The sequence below is a fragment of the Pavona decussata genome, unplaced genomic scaffold, assembly GCF_977016875.1.
Source record: "Pavona decussata unplaced genomic scaffold, jaPavDecu1.1 SCAFFOLD_100, whole genome shotgun sequence".
NCBI classification, from domain to species: domain Eukaryota; kingdom Metazoa; phylum Cnidaria; class Anthozoa; order Scleractinia; family Agariciidae; genus Pavona; species Pavona decussata.
Genome location: NW_028145515.1, coordinates 2,919,541 through 2,945,000, shown reverse-complemented (window position 1 = coordinate 2,945,000; position 25,460 = coordinate 2,919,541). Strand labels below are relative to the sequence as shown.

At 39.1% G+C, this 25,460-nt stretch overlaps 1 protein-coding gene across 1 annotated transcript in view; it reads left to right on the top strand.

Moving 5' to 3' along the window:
- Positions 1-24,925, top strand: part of LOC146472345 (uncharacterized) — a 38,676-nt gene extending 13,751 nt beyond the window's left edge. Inside the window, exons 13-26 of the mRNA XM_085119701.1 lie at positions 1,044-1,343; positions 1,874-2,173; positions 4,068-4,367; positions 5,360-5,668; positions 6,482-6,775; positions 8,119-8,421; positions 15,225-15,516; positions 16,457-16,637; positions 17,811-17,905; positions 19,285-19,441; positions 20,048-20,114; positions 20,905-21,176; positions 22,120-22,294; positions 23,639-24,925. Of these exons, the coding sequence (XP_084975827.1) occupies positions 1,044-1,343; positions 1,874-2,173; positions 4,068-4,367; positions 5,360-5,668; positions 6,482-6,775; positions 8,119-8,421; positions 15,225-15,516; positions 16,457-16,637; positions 17,811-17,905; positions 19,285-19,441; positions 20,048-20,114; positions 20,905-21,176; positions 22,120-22,294; positions 23,639-23,811 (3,218 nt within the window). The 3' untranslated portion in view covers positions 23,812-24,925. The remainder of the gene's footprint in view (positions 1-1,043; positions 1,344-1,873; positions 2,174-4,067; positions 4,368-5,359; positions 5,669-6,481; positions 6,776-8,118; positions 8,422-15,224; positions 15,517-16,456; positions 16,638-17,810; positions 17,906-19,284; positions 19,442-20,047; positions 20,115-20,904; positions 21,177-22,119; positions 22,295-23,638) is intronic.
- The last annotated feature ends 535 nt before the right edge of the window (positions 24,926-25,460 follow it).

Here is a 25,460-nt window from a genome sequence, read left to right as displayed (position 1 = left end):
ATCCCAAATTCTCAAAATTATCTCTAATTTGGCAAACAACCTCACTATCTTAACATAGTACCAACAATTTTTATCTTAAGGATTACAATCGAAGAATTACCTTATGACCTTTTCCTAATTTAAGTTTAAAATTTAGCCAGAGAGGCAAAGCGGAACATTAATAAAAAAAAAATAAGTCATTACAGGGTCATTCTTTGAATTTTGGCCTTAAAATCGGGTACGGAACTATGGTTCTTACATGATAATCAATCCCTAGAGCAGACTTGGAGCAATTTGAATTTTAAAGACAAATTTAAAGCTTTTCCAATTAGCATAGTTTTCGTCCAAGCGCTTGAATAATTAAAAGACATGTGATCGCCTTAAATCGCACTGAAGAGTTATGTTAACGTCCCAAGGAGGAGAAATGTACCCTGAGGGGCTAATACTGTATACGTGGCATCTATCGTTTGATGGAGTGGACTGAGTCACTAATGCAGAAATCAACTTACCATATGTTATCACTGGTGTCATGAAAACCATGACCAAAACTGCTCGCGTTTGTTTTGTGTCAAAGATAACCATTATCGTAATTATAAAGACGTGTTGGGCAATAGTCAGAGGCAAATGATCACTTACAAAATGGAGGGCACTGATAAAAAAGAATTTTTTTAAATTTTTGATGCGAAATAAAAGTACTGCTGGAACATGTCAGAAGTGTGTCACACCGCTTTAAAAGTGGACTTTGATCATCTTTGATTCGCGTCAAAGTCATGTGGAAATTACAAGGTCTTTCTGTGTACCACATCTGACCACTGATGTGCATTCAAAGGTACAAGACGTTTCACTACAAGTACTTTTACTTAGGCTACGGGTCAAAAGTACCTTTGTGCAAGTTATTGCCATATTTTATAGGACGTTTGCACTGCAAGATACCTTCAGCAGTCGCTTTGGCTACAATAAAAGGCGGCAGTCTTTGACATTGTGTCCCACTTCTGACACCATGCCTAGGGGTTTTTCTTTAGAATTTCGTTGCGTACAATAGCACTGTGATTTTGTTTTCTCAGTTCCAAATGTATCACCTCAAAACGTAACTGCTTACAACATTAGTTCCACTTCCGTTGTGGTCACGTGGTTTCCAGTTCCAGACGAGTTCCTGAATGGCGTTCTTCAGTTCTACCGTGTATTCTGCTCTGAGACATCCAATGTCAGTGATCCTCTAATGGAGATAGTGGTGGGAAACACCACGTTATCTGTGGTCATTTCTTCTTTAAAGAAGTTCACTGTCTACTCCGTTTGGGTGAAAGCAGTAACAGTAGGAGCGGGTCCTAGCTCTGCGATTGTTAACGTCTCAACTGATGAGGACGGTAAGCCGATATTACTCCTGCATAGTATACCGTAAGGTTACGACGTTCGGATTCCGCAGCCTTTTACTGTCTTTCCATAAGCTGAATCGTGTCCCGTTTATAGTCCAATTTGTCTTAACCAGAAGTTTTACACGTCGCTTTTTGGGGTACTTTTTCTTTATAGTACAAGTAGAAAAACTATTTTTTTCCACATTGACGGATTGACACGTTATAAATAAAGTATTTAAATAATAAATAAGTAGGAATTTCAGTAGCAGATCCACAGAGTGGATCTTCGTCCACTGTGGTGTTTCCAGGTCGAAATTGGAAATGTTGGTTTTTGTGGAGGGACAAAAACCGGACTGCCCGGAGAAAAACCTCTCGGAGCAGGGACAAGAACTCAACCCACAAATGGCATCAACATCGGGTATCAAACCAGGGCCAAATTAGTGGGAGGCGAGTGACCTCACCCCTTTGCCAATTAAGGTACTCTTGAAGGCTATTAGAAATGCTTGTTTGCTAACGATCACAACTCTTTAAACTTTTCACAGTTCCCAGTTTCCCTCCCGTGGGCGTGTCTGCTTTCAACGTCAGCTCTACCATCATCCGCGTACTTTGGCAACCTATACCCGCTGACCGCATTCACGGCGTACTGTTGGGTTATCACGTGCAGTATCACAGCGTAAAAAGGGCAAAGAGAAGTGTTACCATAGTTACAGTTAATGACAGTTCCCTGTCAGTGGACATACGGGATCTTTTGAAGTTTTCTGAAAACAGAATCGTGGTCAGTGGGTTTACTAGTAAAGGTGATGGGGACCAGTCAGAAGTAAGAGCCTGGACCGACGAAGATGGTAAGTTATACATTGAAGATTAAACGCCGTCTACCATAGGAGACGAAGGCTAAAAATCTCACTTTGTTTGACACCCAGCTGTCATGCACTATTGTTGACTCTACACTCCCGTCATCCAGCTTAAGGTGGCTCTATACCATTTCTTCAGTCTTCGCTGGTGGTGATATTTACTTTTCTTGATGTTCTGATTTTTTCAGCCCTGTTAAAATATTTGGGTTCAAACATAGTTTCGAGAACCTCAGTCCTTATGCTTTGCTAAAAACACCGTTACAACTGGTAAACCCTGTTTCCATGGCATCCAGCGGATGATACCTCTCTTGATACCTCTACTCCTAGCTAGTTTCAAACCACGTTTGTCCGAATTTCACGCGTTAAAATTCCGCTTTTTTTTGTGTAAAGAAGAGAAGAACTCCAAAGTATCTCCTCGTAAAGTCAAACCAAATTTTGTACATACGTTTTGTCAATTTCCGCAATTTTCGTTTTTGCCATTTATTGCAGTTGTCCATGTATAATTCTCCCTAAGATTTTTTGGAGCACAAATACCAGCTAAATCCTAATATTGAGCCAATTTTCAGAAAATTTCACCGTGGAAAATTCGTCAAAATAGCCTTACTTTTCAGGCTAAAACTGGCCTTGTTTCACCTGCCAGCATAATGAAAATTCACGTATCAGTTAGGAAACTGCGTGCACTCGGGCCATTTTAGTACCCAGTCGCTGCGCGCCAAATAACTGTATGGAGTCATCTCAAGTCTCCTCAGATTTTATAAAAATCGACGAATGTCCAATTCCTAGCTTACGTTGAACCTACATTTTGGATTCATGCTCATCCTATCCCGCACTCTTATTGTTAAGTAATTGTGAATTTGTTCAACTCTCTTTGTTTGGTCTTCAGAGACCAATGGAGCAGCTTTGGTACCCTTATACCTTCCTCACCACAGTAGCGTTAGTACATGGATGTCATGCAGTCCCACCAAGCTTGTTTTCTAGGCCCTGGCATTACATCATGGGTATTAAAAACCCGCCATCTTGAATTTCTCATTTTCCAGAATTGCAGAAAAACCCAACGAAATTGGTTCAAACGTAGTGGCACCGATAAAAGGAGAATGAAATAGCCTTAAAAGCTTGAGGCTTTTGTTTAAATACTTAACATCTCGTTCAACGTTCCAAATCCGTGCGAGCAGAGCCGGTCAGATCTCCATAAGTATCAATAAGGCCTTTGAGGGGTCTTAGGGGAAAGAGAAAACACACAAAATAATTTTAGGTGACAAAGGATAACTAGGGAAATAGTAATAGTGTTAAGGTATAACCCAGTTGAATAATAAAACAACAATAGTAAAGGGCTACTTTTTTAGGGCCTAATACAAGCTTGGTAATTTTAGAGATAAGGGATAACTTTCCTCAAAATTATAAGGATATCGAAGGATCACCCCTACTGGGCTTTGCTCAATGAGAGCTTATTTGTTTGGTCATGAGTTCCCACTAACTGTCATTCACTTTGCATCCACTTCAAATCTTCGACTCTCCTTAGTTAGTTGAACAACACGAACTCTGTTCCTTTCCATGTAGCTTGAAAATGGCTGTCTTGTTCTTCTGACCCATCATATACGGACACTAATTAAGCCATCTTTACATCTTCTCCCACGTGTCCAGATTGAGCATGTAAACATAGGTAACTCATAGTACACTCAAATGTTTCCTGGATTAACAGCTTCAAAAATGATGAGAGTTGTCAACCAAGCTCAGTACAAAGTCGGATCTGACACTTTTGTGAGTGGTTATATTAAGCTGCACTGTTTACATTTCCCCTTACGGAATTTTCGTCGCACCCACTGCATGAGTTTCTAATAAGTGAGTTGTTCTTGTTTCTGTTTCTGTTTTTCCACTGTATAATTAGTTCCTGACAGTCCACCGACAAACATCACAACAAGAACAATTAGCAGCACAGCTTTCGAAGTTCTCTGGAACCCAGTTATTCGAGATGAGCAAAACGGTATTATTCTTGGTTACCGGGTCTCCTTATTTGATGTCTGGGAAAACTCTTTAAGAAACGTCACTGTGTGGGATACCAGCCAATTATCTTACCAGTTCCAGGGCCTAAAGATATGGACTCACTACACGGTCAAAATGTGCGCCTTCACTTCGAAAGGGAATGGACCTTATAGTGTCAGTCTCCCCGAAAACACCGACGAAGCCGGTAAGATAGATTATCAATTAATTGTTAGTTTATTGTCCCTTTTTCCCCAGCCGCATCTTGAAAGCGAAGGTAGCCCTGGTGCTTGCCTCAGAAAACTTGAATCGGATTCAAGTTTTCTAAGGCAAGGTGGTCGACGACCCAATAGTGACCAACAGTTAATTATTTTCTCCTTACAGTCTCACTTTTTGATCAAACGTTCATGACATGAGAATAAAGGAACTGACCACGAAAGATAAAATATCTCGAGTTTTGTAGAAATTTACCTCTTAGTGTTATAAGAAATAAATCGATGACAGTGAGGAAATACGCCTGTCGATATCGGGGTTCACGAGCAAACGCAAGTGCGCACAAGTTGCGGCTAACGCTCCCGAAGAGAACGCTGGTGCATGAACACAAGTTTACAATATAGCAGCTTCTACTTTCGATTAAAATTGAAACGTCTCATAATCTAAAAATTGGATTACGAGTTCCACTAATGAGGTCGCAAACCAAACCAACTAGAACGCATAGAATCCGAGAGGGAATGATCTAATTATTTTAGTACAAATCTCGTCAAACATTGCGCTAATATAGAACATTTTTCGTCATGGCAATGCTGTTGTAAGGTTAAAATTGCGCGAGATGGATGCCTTTTTCCTAAACCATTAAAACGATCTCCCAGAGCTCTTTGGTGCCCCGTGGGTAAACAGATTACGTTTACGATGTCTTTTTAACCTCGCGGCTTTATCTCTTAGAAAATGGATATTGATTAGCATAACAATCAGATTATAGTCTGCATAGCAAGTGCCTCCGTTGACGTTTTGAGCATTTCTCGCTTTTTGAGCGCTCGGATATTGGGACGAGAGCAATTTCCGCGCGTTCAAACAGCGAAAAGCGTACAAAACCACACGGAAATTTCTGACGCTTGCAGTCCAGGCTAATCAGATTACAGCGTCCATGATATAACGCTAGTAAATTTACGCTAATTAGTAATAGTATTCTTTACTTTACAGCTCCACATGTCGCTCCATCTGGCATTACTGGACATAACACAAGTTCTACCTCTATTCGTGTTGCCTGGCAACCCGTTTCCATCGATGACGTTAACATCCCAGGAATTCACCGAGGATATAGGGTTTATTATAAACCAATTGACACTCCTAGGCCTTCAGTGCTTATGAACGTTACCGTTGGCATCTATGCTACGCATGCTCAGCTTACAAATCTCTTGAAATTTACTTCGTACTCCATATATGTGGTGATGATGACGAAGTACGATGGTGTACGAAGTTCAATAATTAATGTATCTACTGATGAAGGAAGTAAGTTTTTGGCTTTACATTGATTAAATGACAATTAATACAGCAAACCCCTCCCCTCTAGTCCCCACCCCTCTGTGGATGGGCAGTGATGTAGTCTTTCGTGCATTTTACTTACAATCGCACGTTCGCAAAGTCACGTCGTTTCCTTAGTCGACAAAAGTTACTTCAGGGCCCAGGGTTCAGTTGTTCAAAGCCCGATTAAGCTAATCCTGCCTTAACGTGAGCTTTGATTCGAGTTTTATTACGTTTTCACAGGATTTTTGTCCCTCAGTTTTGACTTTTCTTTACCATTGACTTACAAATTAGCTTTCCAAAATATCTTTAAACGAGCTTGTAATCGGAGATTAACATTTTATTATCGGTTTTTGAACAACCGGACTCAAGTGTATAAATAGGTACCAGCAAGCGTTATCGACAACCCAACAAAATGCGACGTTAACTTTGCGATTGACCAGCGTTCACTCCAGGGAATACTAGTAATCATGTCACTTCACGTCAAACAAACTGGCACATAAATTAGTATATAAATTGGCTTTGTTTATAAGCACTCCACCTATCGTCCACCTCAGGCCCTTAATTACACTCTCTCAACTATGAAACTTGGCAATACTAACGAAAGTGAGTCGCCTTAGATTCACCCTCTGAATCCATTCCCTTACAATTAATTAAAAGTTCTGTCCTATTCTATATCGTTATGGAAAGTTTGAGTTATACTTAACGATTCCACAAATATCAAGTGAGCTTGTTTGTTTTTCATTTGCATTTGCGCAGTTGTTTTTTTTTTTTTTTTTACCAATATACAATTCTTCTTAGCTCCAGATCTCCCTCCGGCCAACACAACCACTACAGCACTAGGGATGACAGAATTTATGGTACATTGGTCACTGGTACCCCTCGGTTTTCGCGGTGGTATTATCAGAGGATATAGAATCACTTATAACGGCAGTAATACTGCTACGCACATACTCAACGCTTCACATGACGCATCTTTCATCACTTTGACGTCATTACAGACAAAGTTCACTTTCTACAACGTCTACGTTCAAGCGTTTACCATAAAAGGAGATGGTCCGGCTTATCATCTGTTGGCTGCCACTGACATGGGAGGTAAGAGAAAAGGGCTATTAACTTCAGTCTCTACATTCTGGGAAGACATTTGGAAATGTTAACCTCTGCCTTTAAACAAGAAGTTCCGCTATAAAGGGGCAAGCCCATCCTTCATTTCACACTTTTATTGGCGTGAGATGCAAATTTAGACGCTGTTCAGTCGTGGCAAGTTGTTGACTCAAAAGTCCTCTGAAAAATTTGCCTCAAAATATTATAATATCAGTACAGCAATATAATATATCAAGTTCTAATATGTCAAGTTCTAATAAGATGAGAAGACCCTAGAAACAAGATTGGTGTGACAAGCGATTATCTTAACCACGTAACCTACTCGAACTCAATCTCGTACCCATAGCCAAATCTGAAGGTGCCTAAAATACCAAGGGGAATTGGATGCTCTTTAGTCAAAACAGAAGCTCATGACCATCTTGATGAAAACTGTGCTGAAACTGAAACTAGTAACCTTCTCTCGTTGACGAAATGCTCCCCGATCACGAGGAACAGTATCAAATGATTTTCTCATAAAGAGAGCAAACCATTATCTACATTTTTATCGATTTCTTTCACGACACAAAGAAAGGAATACAAAAAAAAGCGGCTTTTTTTTACAGTTGCAACTATTAATTTTCATTCCCCCTATCCGTGGCCAAAGATACGTATTAATTTTTTCAGTGCACTTCTCAGCTACGATAGTTACCTATTGATGTTTTTATCTATTATTTTGATTTTAACGCTTAGATATTTTATTCGATGTTTAATTTTAAACTTATTAATTATTTAATATATGCTTCTGTACGTTGGATCTGAAAAACCCTGAATGGGAGATTCAATAAAATTTTATTTTACTTTTACTTTTTACAACAAAAAAGAACTTTTAGTTTTAGGTTTCGATTGGTAAAGGTGTGACTTTTAGCTTTTCAAACTGTTATCAAAAATAGCTTGTAACGTTCCTTTGAAGATGGCTCTACTGAGAGATTGAGTCTGTAGGAAGTCATTGAGTATGATCATTAAAGTTATTGATGATACTCAAAGTGTTTTGACCTCTAGTTCTGTGGAAAAAATCGTATCAAGTGATACCATGATTTCATGGATGATTGTTTGTTTTACGGAATTTTGCCAAACGAAACTCGCTCAGAAATGCTGCTAATTACTATAAACATCCGTTAGCATTTGTTTGTGGAAAGAATTATCATTTTCGTCTTATGAAAGTATATATTTGTGTGAATTCAAATCGTGAATTGGCGAACTATTAAAAAACAGTCCCAAAATGCAACAAACAATATATAAAAATAATATCTAAGCCCTAAACATCTGTTTTTCACACTGATATGATATGTCTTTAGTTCCCAACGAAGCTCCACGAGGATTAACAGCAGAAAACTATGGTGCAACCCATTCAATCGCTGTCCAATGGCGGCTGCTTCCGCGTGCAAATGACTATGGCATATTGTCTGGATACCGCTTGCGTTATCAGCTTACAGAGATTGGAGAGGTGATCACAGCCGATCAACCTGTGAAGCAGTTGATTATTGATTCAAAAACCAGTCAGGTTTTACTGGATAATCTGGAAATGTATGGCACCTACAGCATCTGGTTGTCTGCTTTTACTATTAAAGGCAATGGACCAGAAAGCTTCACTTATGGAGGTAAGCAATGGCGGTCTGATGCTCTTGTTATTGGAAGCAGTGATCCAAGAAAGCCGAACACACGTTCACTTTACCCCTAGGAGGCAAACAGCAGCTCTTTTTCCTTCAGAAATACCTTTATATATTATACAAACACTTCTCGCTTGTTCCACAGCTAATTTACATCGCCCCCGGCCTCCCCCAATCCTTGCCTGTTGCTGTTGCCATTGATGTCCTGTTCTTACCACTGCAACGATGACTATGACAATGTCACAAAGAAAAAGGTTTATCAATGAGCTCCGCGTGTTAGACTATTTCAATATGTAGAACTGTTTAGGGTACTAACCTTCCACTTATCTAACCCCGTGTGGAGTCCTTGGTACAGCGTCATTACTAGACATAGGGTTTTTTGTGGTTTGTGGTGCTCCCTTCGAGGATTTTTCTAGATTCTCCAGTTCTCCCCTTCCATTAAAAAAATGCATCCATAGAGAAAAAAAGTTAATGAACTTTTTAATCGGGGTTTTGAATTAGGAGATATGTCGATATTCAACATGTTAGGAGCGTAGGATAGATACTTTTTGAGTCCCTGATAGGAATTGAAGCCATTACCTTCCGAACACTGTATTCGTGATCGCACTCTCTAAATACTGAGGTACATGAGGATTCATGTCAGCTAGCTCATTTACTGTTTACTGTTTATGTTCACAAGTGACACACGTCCCGAGCACTTTACTAGGGTCAGAAATGTCGAAAAAGTGTCCAGTTATAATACAGAAAGAAAGGCCGTAAGAGCAAATGTTACCATCGGTCAAACATTTGGTGGCAACAGCTCAAAAATCAATTCGGCCCATATTATCAAGTTAGGTAGACCTCAATGTGAAACAAATCACTGCATAGTTTGTTTAGCTAAATATCGATTCATTTTCGAGAAAATCGATAATAATCAAATTCTGTGAAAATGCCGCTTCTGGAGCTTGGATTTTGGGGCGATTTAGGAAGCTTCGCGTAACGAATTAAAACACTTTAGAGAAATAAAATCCATCAAATTTTGTACAATGATACCAAAATGTGTGTTACAAGCAATTTCAGCAATTCTCGACAACTTACTTTCATAATGTGAATAAATCTGTCCGACCTACTTTTATCAAGATGAAAAATGGGCCAAAAATAACCTATTATTTCAACATGTGGTACCGAATATAATGCCTCAAAAAATTGGATTTTGAGAGCCGAAGACTTGTTCTTTTAGATTTCCCAAGGACTTTTTGGGGAAATGATTCAGTGCGATGTAATCAAATTTTGAATTTGGATAAATTGCACTATTTCAACTGATCCCGTGAAGCACGCAACTATTAATGTTTCGATGATTACGTTTAACCTTAAGCTAATTTGACATAATAAGTTACCTTTATGTTTTAAAAATCAAAGATGAAGGCTATAGTAGTGCTGTCTCACCGTTCGATACCAAATTCACACCGCCAGATAACTTGTAAAGACAATAAAATGCAAAGTGTCATGTTTGTTTTGAAATGCGGACGTGCTGTTTAGATGGGAAAATTTTCCGATGTTGTTTTCGAGAAACGAGTAGCTTTTAAACTGAAATGATTTTTGTAAGCCTTTCCGTTAAACCCAGTTTTAAAGTGAACAGCAAACCAAAGGCGAACAACAAGCTATTTGTTTCAGCTCTCTTGGAGTTTATTTGAAAGGCAAATAATCCGTCTCAATTTCGACAAGCCGGAGCAATTTCCAACGTTGGATCATGAAATCAAACGGTCTGTTGAATTCCTTGATCACGAATTATAATTAAAGGATTTCACTTGTAAATAATATATACATCCACTTACATTTTCCTCGTGGACGGACCTGGGCTTTCTTAAGTTGGGGTAAGCGAAGGAAACACGCTCAATCGTTGCGTGACAAATTCCTACTTCCGGGATTCGGGCCGGAAGTTCCTAGGCTAAGGGAAGTCACTTTTAACCCTCACCCCTTGTAGCCAGTCATTCAAAACTAGCTATTTTTCAATTTAACTTAAATGCAGCATCTCAGTGTTGATAATCATTCTAACAGATCACACCTGACCAGTAGTCTTGGAATATAATACTAATCACAGCCATCAATCACTCGAGTTGTTCGATCCCCAAAGCACAGAGCATACTAGCCTTTACAGTCCCAAAACCTAGGTCATTGTTTTGCGCGCGGTCAGAAAGGGCAATACACACGTTATGCCAGAAAGAAAACTGTCGAACTCATCTTACCTACTGATATTCGAAAACACGCTCTTGCGTTAAATGCTATTCAAAAAAGAGTGAATGAGAGGAGCCGATAGAGCAACTTCTGTACCAGCAATGGAACAGAATCGCGTACCGGCCACGCAAGCTAAAACTTATGCAAATTTACCACTTTACGTAAATTGTTTACTGAATTAACTTCAATCTGTGAAAACAGTTAACCAAACCCACCATTCGTTGGTGATCTAACTATGGCCAAGACACTTAAGAATTAATGAGGTGCCGTAACTTCTAGCTACTGCAGGTTTTATTTAGGGTTCTCGGAGGTTTATAGCAGGAAAAAGAAAGAAAGAAAACATGATTTAACACTTTATTTGCTTATACTTCACCTTGAAGTAAAAACGTTCAAGCAGTTTAATGCGTTTGGTCACCAGAACGACATACTATTGTCCATAAACTAATTATAAATTACCAGTGCACGCTGGGATGGGGGACTTCCTGCTAGAAATCATAAACGTCACAGGGTGTGCCTCAATTCTCCTTTTGTGGGCGTGGCTCTTATTCCTTTTTTCGCCAATTTTGACAACTAGTTATTTTTCCCATCACATATTTGTTTTTCCTAGCTTACACCCTAAAAAGTATCAGGATAACTTTCACGTTAACCGGTTCAGATTTGAATGCAATTAGCAGTGTTAATTACAAAATTGAACCCCATCACTTTAATTTGGGAGTCCCTTCCGGATTCACATGATTTAAATGGCAACAGACGCAGCGATCAAAATCATGCTGGTGTCGGAAATGTTGTTGACAACGGTCAGGCACTTTCGAAAATTACTGAACGTTTTGTAGGCTACTGCTCTGTTCTAGACATTTTTATCAACCGTTCAAGTTTTACATGTGCAACCACAACTGGCAACTACGCCTTCGATAATTTATACATAGCGCTGCTTACGTTTGCCAGTCATAGAAGCTTTTGAGCCGCTGCTGTGAAGCAATAGATGATGTTTAGCTATGTTAAAGTGATACCTGGACAAGTTAGGTATCCCTTTTAGCAGATCTTTGAAATTCACATGTCTGCAATGATGGACAAAATCTGCCTTCTGCTGCTCCAGTGTTCCTCATTGTTAGAATATTCGGCAAGACATTCCATCAGTGAGGAATCGATAGTATTTTTTCAAGCTTTGATTTAACCAGCGATGAGAGTATCGTTACAGCTTCCCCTGGAGCAATGTCATCCAAGCATGCATTAAGAGTTTGTCGCGCTTTTCTTGTATAAAGCGTTTTTTCCTCTCGGAAGCTTCTTCCCATTGTTTTTTCAGATAATGACGTTGTTTGAAATCAGGAACTCGTTCAGCTTTTTCCTTGGTGTTAAGTTTTTTTCTTCAACAAAAGATGGTTCATAACGGCTTCTTTCTAATTAATGACATAGGACTTGATACTAGCATAAAAAAAGACTTCAACCTCTTCCTGTTCCTCCTCCTCTTCCCCTCCTCGTCAAATTATTCTTTTTGAGCCACAAAAAAAGAAAGAAAGAAAGAAGGAAGGAAGAAAGAAAGAAAGAAAGAAAGAAAGAAAGAAAGAAAGAAAGAAAGAAAGAAAGAAAGAAAGAAAGAAAGAAAGAAAGAAAGAAAGAAAGAAAGAAAGAAAGAAAGAAAGAAAGAAAGACACAGAAGGGAAAAGGGCGGGAAAGAAGTAGGGAAGGAAGGAAAGAGAAAGAGAGAAAAAGAAAGAATTTTAAATATCTATAACAACATAACGAAGAGGGGTCAACTGACAATCGGAAGCATTAAACCCAGTGTCTTAGTAGGTAACTTTTCGCCGGCGTGAACAAGGGAATTTTTTTGAGAAAAATGGGCTAAAATCACGGAACTGTCTTTTGCATTGCGAATGCCGGAATACGTAACGTAGCCTCCACAACGAAACTGGTCCCAACGACAATGTGCGGAGACAAGTCCTTTCAATGTGCTACACATATAATAATTGCAAAAAAAGTAGCAGCGTTGCGTTAACCCACCAGTCCCCTAGTTAGACTTTTACACGGATCATAAAGATTGCAGGGTGTGCCATGGTGTGGGGAGAGTTACCTATCTCTTTATTCTTTATTCATCTCCACATCTCCACATAATACTAACTGACTGACTGACGGCAAGCTGATAATAAGTAATGTGGTTTAAAGCTTACCAAGTTTAATTTACTCATTTGTCTCAGTAAACTTGCTTTAATAGGTCGAGACTGTAAAGTTACAGTGGCTGTCTCTCCTTCAGTCTGCTACAAGCGCCCTGAGGGTTTTCCGACATGTTGAGCAAATACCTATAGGAAATCTAGTGCACCTTGCTAAGACAAGCGAGTTCGAGAAAAAAGGCAAGGTATGCAAAAAGTCAACTTACCTGAGCCTACTTGAAGAAATACTCCGGCCAGTTTTCGTTATTATTATTTGCGTATCAATTTTCCCGATTCTTCGGTCGCATTTTGGCCACTTTTTGCCCCTTTTGTCATGAGTGGACAATACCTCTGGCATTCTGCACCTCGCATTTGATCCCCTTCTTCAGCCAAAACCAAGCTTCTCGCGATGCAAGGGACAAATGGTCATAGAATTTATGTTTCCAGGATGAGTAAATATCTCTACTCGGCTGAGAATAAGGTCAACTTCGTCCTTTGGACCCAAAAAACCAAGACTAGCCATATGATTGAAAATGTCTTTTGAATAGGCCAGCGAAGGGATGATTTGTGTTTCTTTTTTCCTGTCTCTCGTGTCAAATCCAAAAATTCCTCCCTCGAGAGACTTATAAGAGCAACACACCTGCACATTCGCGCAATAACAAGCGCAGTTCTCGGTGTTTACAAACGTTTCACTAAACCAGTTACTTTAGATTAATCAATTAGAAGCAAACAAAATTGACGGATGTCTTAAAATGCAGACCGCCCTGTCGAATTTGACTTAAAATTTTATTATTTAAAAAACGTTAAAAAGGATGCTTAAAACTCCCGAAAAAACAATTAAAATGATTTATTGTTTTTCCCGGTTTCACGGTAGCAGTGCCGCGAAGTAGTGTTTTCTACAGTGATCCTATTTTATGATTTATTGCCTTTTTGGCTTCTTTTGATTGCTTCTACTTTTTGCCTTTTTTTATCGTTGATATTTTAAATACAAAAGCTCGACCTATGGTCCGCCTACTATGTGTTCCATGTTCCAATTTTTAAATTTTCCGATGCTTGTAAATTTCACTTGAACTCCCTCTGAATTAATTAGTTGTATTTCACAATTCAAGAAACACGGAAACACATGTGTTTTAATTTAAGGACGTTTGGTCCTTTTTTTCGCTCGCTGTTCTGTTCAACGCTGATGTTTTAGCAAAGACGATTTACGAAAGACGTTTGAAGGCCATTTTTGAGAAAAATGAAAACAGAGAATGTTCGCATCAAAAACGTGAGGAAGTAAACAACAATGGTACAGTGCCGCCATATCGTGGGAAGTGATCCTTCAGGTTGGTTCAATTTTTTCACGAAGGAAATGGCAATTGTAGGACTGTAGTCTTTATCTTTGATTTGTAAGCATGGAGGAGTTTGTATGCTAAATTAGATTTCGAATGAGCGTAAACTGCCAAATAATATAAGTACGTCGTGTATGTGTACAGTTGAGGTAATTCACCGAATCAGTTGAAACAGCGCTATTTATATAACTTTAAAATTCAATTTCATCGCACTGAATCACTTCCCAAAAAAATCCTTTGGGGACGTAAAAGACCAACTCTTTCCCTTAAAAAACACAGATTATTAGTTAATTACATTCGGTACCACATGCTTAAATAATAGGTTAATTTGGGCCATCTTTTCATCTTGGAAAAAGTAGGTCGGGCAAATACTTTTACATTTTAAAAGTAAATGGTCAAAAATTCCTCAAATTGTTTGTAACATACACTTTCGACATCTTTCCACAAGATATGATAGTTTCTATTTCTCTGGAGTGTTTTATTTTGTAACACGAAGCTTCGTAAATCGCCCTAAATTTTATACTCAAACAGCGGTATTTTCAGAGAATTCGGTTATTATCGATTTTATCGAAAATGAATCGATATTTAACTAAACAAAGTATGCAGTCACTTGTTTCACATTAAGGTCTACCTAACTTGAGAAAATGGGCCGAATTGATTTTTGAGCCGTTGCCACGATATTTCAAAAATGTTTGATTTTTGGCAACATTTGCTCGTAAATGTTAACCTGGCAACGAAATGAAAAAGGTGTAATATTCGTGATGTCATGAACATGGGCAAGAAAGATTTGCGTCCCCGACTCGAATCGAATCCTTGCCTACTGCACACAGGTCAGATGATTCGCTGTAAATTTCCGTTTGATCTGAAACCAAGGGACAAGGGGTTTTTTCTAATTCATTAGCCCTCCTCTTGGTAAACAAAGTCGATTTACTTTTATATTCCTTCAGAAAAAGAGAAATTAAATTAGGAAAAACTCAGTGACTTCTTACCATTAAATAGAGACCATTTTGCACTCTTGAATGTTCATTACATTTCCTTGTCAATTTTTATCCATCTTTCACTTCTAAACCTATATCTTAATTCGTGAATGTGACGTTTTCCAAAGAAACATGTCGCTGTGGAAAGCAGCTTAGAACAAACTGGCGCAAGCTCCTGCCTTACGTTAACGTGAACAACACAGACGTATCCCACCCTAGTGGAATACTACCTGGTATCGTAGAGGAAATGGCTGTCACGTGTTGTCAAACATGCGAAACTCATGAACAGTCCGTAGTTGACTTCAAACTGGATGGTGACGGAGAGCTATCACAGAAGTCAAGTGATTCAGCTTTGAGAGCAAGCATCTCGCAGAAAACTGACTTTAGTTTTCCCATTCCTGGTTACATTGGTCAAGAGAGGTATGGCAAAGATCTTTTTTTTTTTTTTTCAGTCAACCTTTCTAATGAAACTACAGCAAGCAGTTATAAATTGTAAGTTCAGCCAGAGGTTTCCATAGATCTTTCCCAAATGCTAACCCAAATCTTTAACATTTCACCTGAATTGGTGAGGAAGAAAGAGCCTTAGTACGATGGCGTACTTGATACTAACCAAAACTTCCGTTTACACGAAAAAAATAGTATTATTTTGGAATTATATCAACTTAGAAAAAAATGCGATTAAATCAAAGATCTAAAGATTAAATAAAATATTTGACCACATAGTTATGAAATCCGTTCATGTGAAGGCGCCACATTGGGTGCAGTAAACTATCTGTTCAAAAATTGCCGCGGGTAATACTACCGGGCTATTTGGCTCCTGTACAGGGTCAGAGAACCGATCAGCTGAAAATAATTTCCGCGTAATGTTACACACAACAGGGTGAACTCACGGTAGAAGTGCAAGACTGAGGCAAGTGTTGAGTCGTGCCTCAAGGCTCTTAATGGGCGTATCCAGGAAAGGGGTTAAAAACTTCATAAATGCATATTCCACAAAGTGAATTTCTAAACATTTCTACTGTAGCACATTCCTTCTTAACTCCCATTGGTATCCTGGTTGTCTGAGCCCCCCCTCTCTCTCCCCAATTCGTAAAACACTTTATCCAACGATTGCTCCGTCACCAAAAAATAATGAGCAACTATCCCAGCGATCTCATGGAAACATAACATGCGGCAATTCAGATACAGAGTAACGATAGATCAGCGTCCACATAACCTTTACGAGCAAAAGCCTTGATCATATGGAAACCAGACAATTATTACTTTGTCATTAGAACTGAGTCCACCTCGCGAAAAAATGATAAGCCACTCATATTGCCTCTTTCTCGATCATGCACGGTCACTTCTTCTATCGTTTTTCCAGGTTCGGTGCAGAGTTAGGTTACTGGCCGCTGGTGCAAACGCCAGGTGTAGCTTACATTGTCAACACTGGTGCAGGGCAATCACCAGCCTCTGTTCTAAACAACACTTTAATGAGCAGCTGGCCAGCCGTGCTTCTTGTGTTTGTAACGTCGTTGCTTGCTGGATTGTTTATATGGATCCTGGTAAGTTTTTACGGAAGTAAAAAACAAAAACTTCTCTTCTATATACATATTTCTAAAGATTTTCTCCATAGTATGGAGATCGTGTGTGTTAAACTCAATTCGAAAACCTGAAAATGCTAGGGCTTATCTCGGTCCAACCTTTTTCCTTTTCCTTGTGTAAAAGCCTGCTTAACACATGATCGACTTTCCGGAATCTTGGACTACCTTGTATTTCTGGTAAGTCTGGTTCACGAGATAATGTCAGCTTCCTGGATCATGGGGATTAAAGGGCCACTGTCACGGAGGTTTTGCTGTATTTTGACCAAAGCTACTCAAATATTTGACGTAGAACCTCTTTCTTAGCATGCAATTGTTCGTAGAGTACCGGATGGAAAATATAAGCTCCTTTTTTCAATGAAGAAGAAACTATAATTCAATTTTTAGCAATTTTCCAAAAATACACAAGAAGAACTTGAAAAAATTGTGTAATCTTTTTCTAAGTATCCGAGCCATCCGCAGCAAAAGATAACAATTATTAGCTTATGTATACTCGTAGGGTTATTGTAAACAATACTGAACCATTATTTTAACATTTCCATCGATACAAATATGCTTCTTTTTTTGCTACTTAAAGGCACAGTAAAATCGATGACATTGCCCCCTTAAGCCCAGGTGAAAAACCGTGGGACCGGATTCACAACCTCTCCTAGGTGAAGATGTATCCTAAGTATTGTTTCTTAAGGGAGCGAATACGTCTGTTTATTACTTTTGACAACCTTGGTAAGCTAGCTTCCATTCGGAGCTTAACCCTTCTACAAAACGCCTGATACGCCTGGGTTGACTTGAGATTCCTGATCAAATACAGACAATGAAAGTGACCTGAGGTAGTGGGATTAAGCCCTCGGCTGGTTAAAATGTCCTAACATCAGTTAGTCAGCATCAGTCTACAACCTAATATATCTGACCTGGTAATCCAGTATTCTGCCTCTCACGGTTCCCGCATCGGAAACAGTACCAAGTCTATGCTCTTTGTTGCATTTAGTTCTCGAGCACTTTGCACCAGTACAGGCAACAATTCAAGTATAAACGACACCTAAGTTTAACTTTCCTTTTTTCTGTGTTGTTTCTGATGGTAGAGGAGAAAATGAAAAATTAAACTTCATAATTCAACTCTTTTTGTTTTTTTTTTTTCAGGACAGCAGAACAAATCAAAACCAGTTTTCATTCCCCGTAACGCGGGGACCTGGAGAGGGATTCTGGTGGGCCTTCATTACCATGACAACAGTTGGGTAAGTGCGCCACTTATTTCGTGTGAATAGTTAGGTGGACCTTGTATTCCCTCTTTCCGTATATCTCGATCAAACGTAAAGTAAGAAAATTCCGTTAAAGACAAGGTTTTCCTTCTCAAGCAGTTTAAGGCCTGGGTTAAGGGCTTTAAAGAGGAAAAATTGTTTATTCGAGAAAACTTGAACAAAATGAATGATAATGAACTGAAATTTGGCAGATAAAAAGGTCTTATCATCCTTAACATTTCTAAGCATAATAAGTAGTGCCATAGATCACGTGACATGTCACGTAATCGTTTCGGTAAAAAACCCCAAAGATTTGACAGGTAGGCGACGGTTTTTAGAGAAAACATGAAACAAAAACGCGTTTTTAATAAAGATTAAATAAATCCAGTCCTTCACGTTTGGAATGATCGTCCATTGTTCTGTAAAAAGAACATTTGTCAGGACAAAGGTCATTTCTTAGTCCAAAATTCAACCTTTCATTGTGAATTACTCCAATGTAAAACGTTGAGGGCAGTCATTCCAAACGTAGAATGTTCAATATTTTGAATCTATTTCGGAAGCGCTAATTCAGTTATCTATTTTAAAAAAATTCGCCGCCGTATCGCTGACATACAAAATTGTAATTTTTTGGGCACATGATGTGTCACGTGATCAAACTTATGCGTTAATGAAAAAAAAATCGAGGTTTATATTCAGGGAAAATTTCATCCTGTTCTAGGGAGACAAACCGAAGATATATAGGAGATCATTCATAATTTCTGAACACCCTTCAAACCCAGGCCTTAAACTGCTTGAGTTTGCCGAGAACTCAAAGCTGATAAACTTTTTGTGAGTCTGTCAATTCACTAAATCATTAGTTTACTATATACTAAAAACGTTGCAGGAACAATTAGTTGAAGCGATTTTTCGTATGTCAAGCATTCCGCAGCACCCGTCCGACCAGTCATCACATTTTTTAGTATTGCACTTTAAAAACTTGAAACTTTTTTAGTAAATCATAAAACGATTTGGTAAACTCACAGACTACAAAAACGTATTATCTTTCAACTCTCAAAGTAAAGTTCTAAAATGTTTGAACGCGGTTACCCCTTGTCGAGGCTTTAGGCGTGGTGCCATCTATTTTCAGCAAAGTGAACGAGGACGTGATGCCAACTGTATCGTGTCTTCTGGATTTTCAATCCCTTAATCAAACATTACTGTGGAATTGTCGTTAAATTGTCTTGTTAAAATTCGTACGTTGACCGCATTAAGAATGGTCAGCCATACTGTGTGCACGCTATTGCCCCAAATGTATCATTTACCGAGGCACTTTATCTTAACGTGAGTTACGGTTACAACCGATCAACTAATGTTAATTCATATTTGTACGTTTGTAGATATGGTGATAAATATGCTATAAATCCTGTGGCTCGAGTATTCACTTGTATGTGGATTCTAACAGGCCTTGTCATTCAAAGCACCTTCGTTGCCAGAGTAACGCTGTCTTTAGTGTCGCAGTCCTTAGACGTGGATTTCAAACTGTACGGGAGTAAGGTATCAATCATCTGAATTTATCTCAAACCGTTCGTATACAGCTTAGAAATGAGCAGGACTAACCAGACAATTTCAATTCTGGTTTCCTATTGCCGGGTTGTTTAAAGTCCGCTATCACTCTTCCACATTCTTTTTGGAAAGCATATCGCTGTAGTCTTTGTTTGCAGGTACAATGAAAAGAAAACGTTGGAAGGGCAAACATTTCCAAGGTTATTAACATTGCTACCGAGAGCTAGAATAACTGAATACAGCCTTTTAAAATGTTTGCTTTAACTGAACTAGGTACTTGTTTTGGACGTCACATTAAAAGGACGCTCAGACTGAGAAAAACGAAGGAACCGCATCTAACAAAATTAAAAAATATTATGTTTTCCTTTTCCCCTGGAAATGTTTGCCCTTCCAACGTTTTCTTTTCATTGACATTTTGAATTCATGGCAGGGAACTTTCGTTCCTTTTTATTTTTTTGCAAATTTTGAATTGATTTATGTTTCCACAAATATGATTTCCACGATGCGCTGGCGAAGTTAAGCCGAGCTCCTGAACACGTGGACAGTCTTTTCATTGTTTTTGGTGATTACAATGAATTTTACTCATTTTCTTTATAGACTGCTGCAATTCAGGATTCATTTGAATATCGCTTTGGGTTGAGACGGAATGCGCGACTTAATCCTGGTAAGTTCTAAGCTTAGCTAATTTATTTACAGCCATATTGTAGCTCACAGAAAAATAAAAATAAAAAAACCTATTTGATGCTAGAACAAATCAAAATCAAATGGCATACTTCTCAGTTGTATAGTCTTATACCTTTATCGTTTATATTGGGTAGACGAGTAACCCCTTCTTCCAATATATCTCCGCTATCAAGTCTAGCATAACGGCATCACTACGGAAAACAAAAGACTCAACCCTTGTCCTCAGGCCTCAAGGCGTTTATAGAAGTAACCGAGCTTGCCTATAGGGATTGGGGCCAAGCGCGTCAACGATTGACGTCACATTTAACCACGTGCCAAAGACGACTAAGAAATTTACCCAATAAATGCTACGGGGGGTTGCACTTTTTCTTTTATACAAAAGCCAAAGAAAGGTTGAAAGCCGTAGTAAGCCAAGATGATTGCAATGCTGGAACTCGAAAAACGATAAAATCATTGGCCAATATTTCAACCAGAAGAACTTTCCATCGTCTCCTTGTGATTGTCGACTGTGATTGTTTTTGTGGCTACTGCCTTCTGGGAAGGTCAGTAGCTACTATGCTATCGTTTTGTACGTAAGTCCCTAAATCGGAAGCTTTCGGAATTGCAGAATTTACCGAAAGTTGGGTCGAGCTTACCACGACAGGTTGACAAGATCTCAGGCGGCTTTATTCGTACGGGAGATCCTTGTATTCAATTCAAAATGGCTGTTCAAAATGTGTTGTCTTACTCTTGTTGTGAAACATCTTTAGTTTTCTTCTGTTTAACTTTAGACAAGCACTACAGAACATATGATGAAATTTCTGAAGCCTTGATAAATGGTGACGTCACCGGGGCGTTAATAGACACTTACGTGCTCGGAAGCAGAAAGGATTTGTTCGAGAGACTCTCGCTTCGTGTCATAAAGATCTACGATTATTCCACGGTTTATGGGATGGTCTTAGGAGGCGAATCAAGAAAACTGAAGAAGTGCTTCCGAAGATACATTCAACGCCACAAAAGGAAAATATTTCAGGCCATAGAAAAACATGTAGAGTACGTGGAGGTGAGACGAATAGTAAATATAGGATCCCAAGAAGTGCATGTGTCTGCTGCGTCTGTTTGTATACAAGACTTGCTACTCCTTGCTTACATCATGTGAAATATGAACATTTAAGTTTCTTGTTTCAGATGATTGAATTTGCATGACTGATTGTGTCCCGTGCTTCTTCTACTAAGCACAAACTGTTCCCTTCCTCAAATTTCGAACCCAGAGTTCTTCTCTTTTGCACATGCACAGCAACGGAAGTCTTACGCAGCCAAGAAACTGAAGTCTCTGGGTTCGAGAATGGAACACCCACGTGTCTCGCAGACGTTTCATTTCCGGTGGACGCAGGAATCATCTGTGACGTCACGAAAAAGATGGCGTAATCAAAATGAACAGACTTTTAAGGGGCTTCTTTCAATGAAAATGTGATAATTACTTGTTATGTGTATGCTACTTTATTTCTTAAATATTCGCTTAAATGAGTGTTTAGTATCTCCTAAGTCTACTTGGTCTGTAGATCTTGAGTCGTGCAATATAACCGATTTTAAAAATATTTTTTTAAATTTTTTACTTTTACTCCAAAAAAATTGAAAATATTTTTAAAATCACAGACGAAATCACTGATACATATGACAGTTTTTAATTGAGAGAAATGTTATAGATTGGTTTGTTCACCCTTCTTGTGGAAGAATTACTAAATTACAAGGAAAGGTCAAGTAAGACACAGGTCAATAACTATCAAAATTTATAAGTTACAAATTTGTTTAAACGTTCTGTGTTTGCGGTTGTGCGTATGTGACTACTTACGCCAGTGCGGGGAGCATACCCGTGATTATGTGTCGACGGTTCTGGCGCCATGCAAGTTGTCTGCATAAAAATGCCCCACACATTTTGTATTCCTGGTTTTCACTAACTAATTTGATTTACGTACTAACTGCTAAACTAATGACATGATATTCAGGAGTCTGCCGTACCTCTTGCTGTAGAGAGATCAACTGGATTAGTGGACCCCGAATCTTCCATTTACAAAACATCTGTGCTCTTTTTGTCGGTTCTTTTACTCGCGCTCCTTGTTCTTGGAGCACTGTGGGAGTTGGCAACAAGGCTAAAAAGACGACGAAAGGTGGCAACAGAGGGTAAGTGATAAAACACGCATGCGTCAGTGTTTACGATTGTATCCAGCTTAGGGCGGACACAGCGGCAAAAATGAGTGCGCATGCTCGTCACGCGTGAGCAATTTTACGCGGCAAAATGGCGGCATTTTTAAAATTCCCATTGTTTGTTTTCGTTTCGCGGGGATAAGCCCGAATCAAAATAGATAAGGTTGCCGCTTTTAGGAAAGGTTCCTTCGAACTTCCTCCATCACAGATCGTATTCAACAAAAAAATATTGTGGTAACAGGTGTGAAATTGGCAATTGAAGTGGAGCATTCGTAGTAATCGATTCTCGCTCGAATTACAAATCTGCGGAGCATGCGCACTCATTTTGCCGCTGTGTCCTTAGCGCGGTGTAACACTAGGCAATTGTCTTGTGTCGCAATAGCACAAAACGTGTAATAAAACCCTGAAATGACCATTCCTCGCAATGTTTTTTTCGTCGTCACATTTGTATGACGTATAACCGACTTCCACTTTTGGCAACGATTAAACCAACAAAAAAAAATTGCAAGACATGTTCATTTCAGGAAATGTTACACTACGAAACGATTCCTGCAACTTGTGTCGCAACAAAACTGCGAGACAAGTTGCAAGAAAGACTGCCGAGTATAACTGTGCCTTTAAGCATGTCCCGCCTAGGGTAATAATTGCGGGCCAGTCAATGATAAGTTGTTTAATTACAGTGTAAGGAGGCTCGCAGCAGTTTTTCTGGACTTAGGGTGGAAGTTTTAAAATTACATTCTTGCATAGGAGATAAACGTCGATCTCCTTCATACCACATCATCATTTCAACAAATGATCAAAGTTAAGAAGCTTAAAGAGTAGTTGAAGCTAGTTTTGTCGTTTTGTTTGTTCTTGTGGTCATCCTAGCTACTCAGTTTCATCGAAATAGTTATAGCTCTATGACAGGATTTTACAGGGCTTACTGAGTTGAGAAACGTCTTAAGAATTTGTATAGTTTTGTGGGAATCCTTCAAAATTAAAGACGTTTGTATGTTTTTGGAACGATGTTTCGAGGTACATAACTTAGTTGTTATTCAACTTAACAGCACCAAACTTGGTGAAATGACTTATCTTAACGTACTTTTCCAAATGTTGGTGTCAATTAAAAAGTTTGATAAAATTTACAACTCGACCTAATCCCTTGCTCAACCAAGAAATGGCCAATTAAGGTGCAATCTCGTTTAACACCCCTTCTCCCTTATTTAAATATTACCGTTTCCCTCCCGTCTTGAGGGCTCTACAAAGTCCAGAAACTAGTTAGGGCAGTAAGCGATCTAGAAAAGTATTTTTCTTCAACGATTACTCTATTTTTGTTCATAGGTGAATTAAGAATTAACACTAGAAGAGAAATGAGCGAAGCTGTTGAAGATTTTGCAGCGGAAATTAAAGCATTGGTGGAAAGACTAAAGGCTAAACATTCAAAAGAACGACTAGAAGTGCTTAATACACTGAAATCAGCTACTCCAAAGAAGGGCCTCGAACAAACGACATAGGAGATTGAGACAAAAGTATCGATAGACCATGGAGAGAAAAAATTCTTTTAAGCTTGTTGAAATCGATCGCCACTAAGCTCTGCAATTGCTGCAATAAATTAATCGTTAGCCTCATCAAGACATATTTGCTTTTTACCCTGACCCTGGGCTAATCGGAGCAAAATCTTTTACTTGGCATAGGCAAGTGTTTGCACACTTCGTCCAATTGCGTTTTGTCTGTACTCATCCACAGCGGTTACAAGTTTTCCTGACATGGCACTGGTTTTATATCCCTTTTCCTTCCCACCTCTGACACCCGGCAGCACCGGGAGGTTCTGAGTAGTACCCAAGATACCCTCATTAGAAGAGCACGACATTAACGGGCACTGGCCGATTATTTCTGGACAAGAAAGCATAAGGAGTACTTGTTGAGCCTCTCCGGGAACATCACCCGGCCTAGGGGCAAGAAGGCAGCTAACAAGAATATTAAGATAGCAGAATTAAAAGATTAATCTTAAGGAATGGTGGAGTTGTAAATGGAGCTACAGTGAAAATTGGAGAACGAGACAAGGCAAGCCATACCATTGAGAAACCTGTCCAAAAGTTGTACCCGTTTGAGACGCATCAGACCACCCGCCGGTGTGTGACTTGGAGGAATTGAGTACTACCTACCGTCTACCGACATGAAGGGGCGCAATGAGGAGAAATCAGAGCATTTAAAAAGGAACATTTTTTAGGAACTGAACTGCTTGAGTAATCAATAACAAGAGCTGAACTTGTCTCTTATCGTAATACGCTCTGGGCTAATGTGGGGAAGTAAGTGTAGGAAACCATAAGATGCAGCTTTTGTTGATATTCCATAAAGCGTTCCTTGCCTTTTGCGCGCATGCACTATACGAGTAGAGAGAAGACGTGCAAGATTCGAGACGAATAATTCTGTGAAAAGTTCTGTGATTTTAAATTCTTAACTCAGCCCGAGATCTGAGTTTCAGAAAGTTATGCTTTTATATATTTACAAAAAAGCGTTCCTGACCCTGAAACTAACTTGTATGGTTTTTCATATTTTGTAGAATACTGTTATGCGTAGGGTTGCCTGCCCACATATTCCAGTCTGAGTCTGTCAGGTCATTTCTTATTTCCCATGGTTCACTTTCATGAAAATAAAAGTTCTGACAAAAAGTGCATTCTTAAATTGTGCTAAAAAAAATTACTATCTTTTTTGAGGGCTATTTCTTTGTCTCCGATCCCTTGCAAAGTCTAAAAAGAGTCCCGGGAGACGTTGTCGGACACTCTGAATCGATTGGCACCTTTTTCATCAATATTTTTGAAGGGTCCAAAATCGACCTTTTTCCTCTGTAAGCGGGGTGGGGGTGGGGGTGGGGGGGGGGGGGGTCTTGGGGTAGGGGCGAAAGGCTTAAAAAATGACCAAATTTTGAACTCGGCATCTTTTACTCGTTTAAATCCCTAGGGACTTCGACGTGTCGAAAAAATTACTTGGGAATCATTTTTAAGTTTAAACAAAGCCTAAATAAATATTTTTGGTTTTGATCCAACACTAGATAAATCTTTTGTTGGCTATTTCTTTGTCTCGGGTCCCTTTGGGAGGCCTAAAAAGTGTCCCAGGAGTCGTTTTCGGACACGCTAAATCGATTGGTACCTTTTTTCATAAA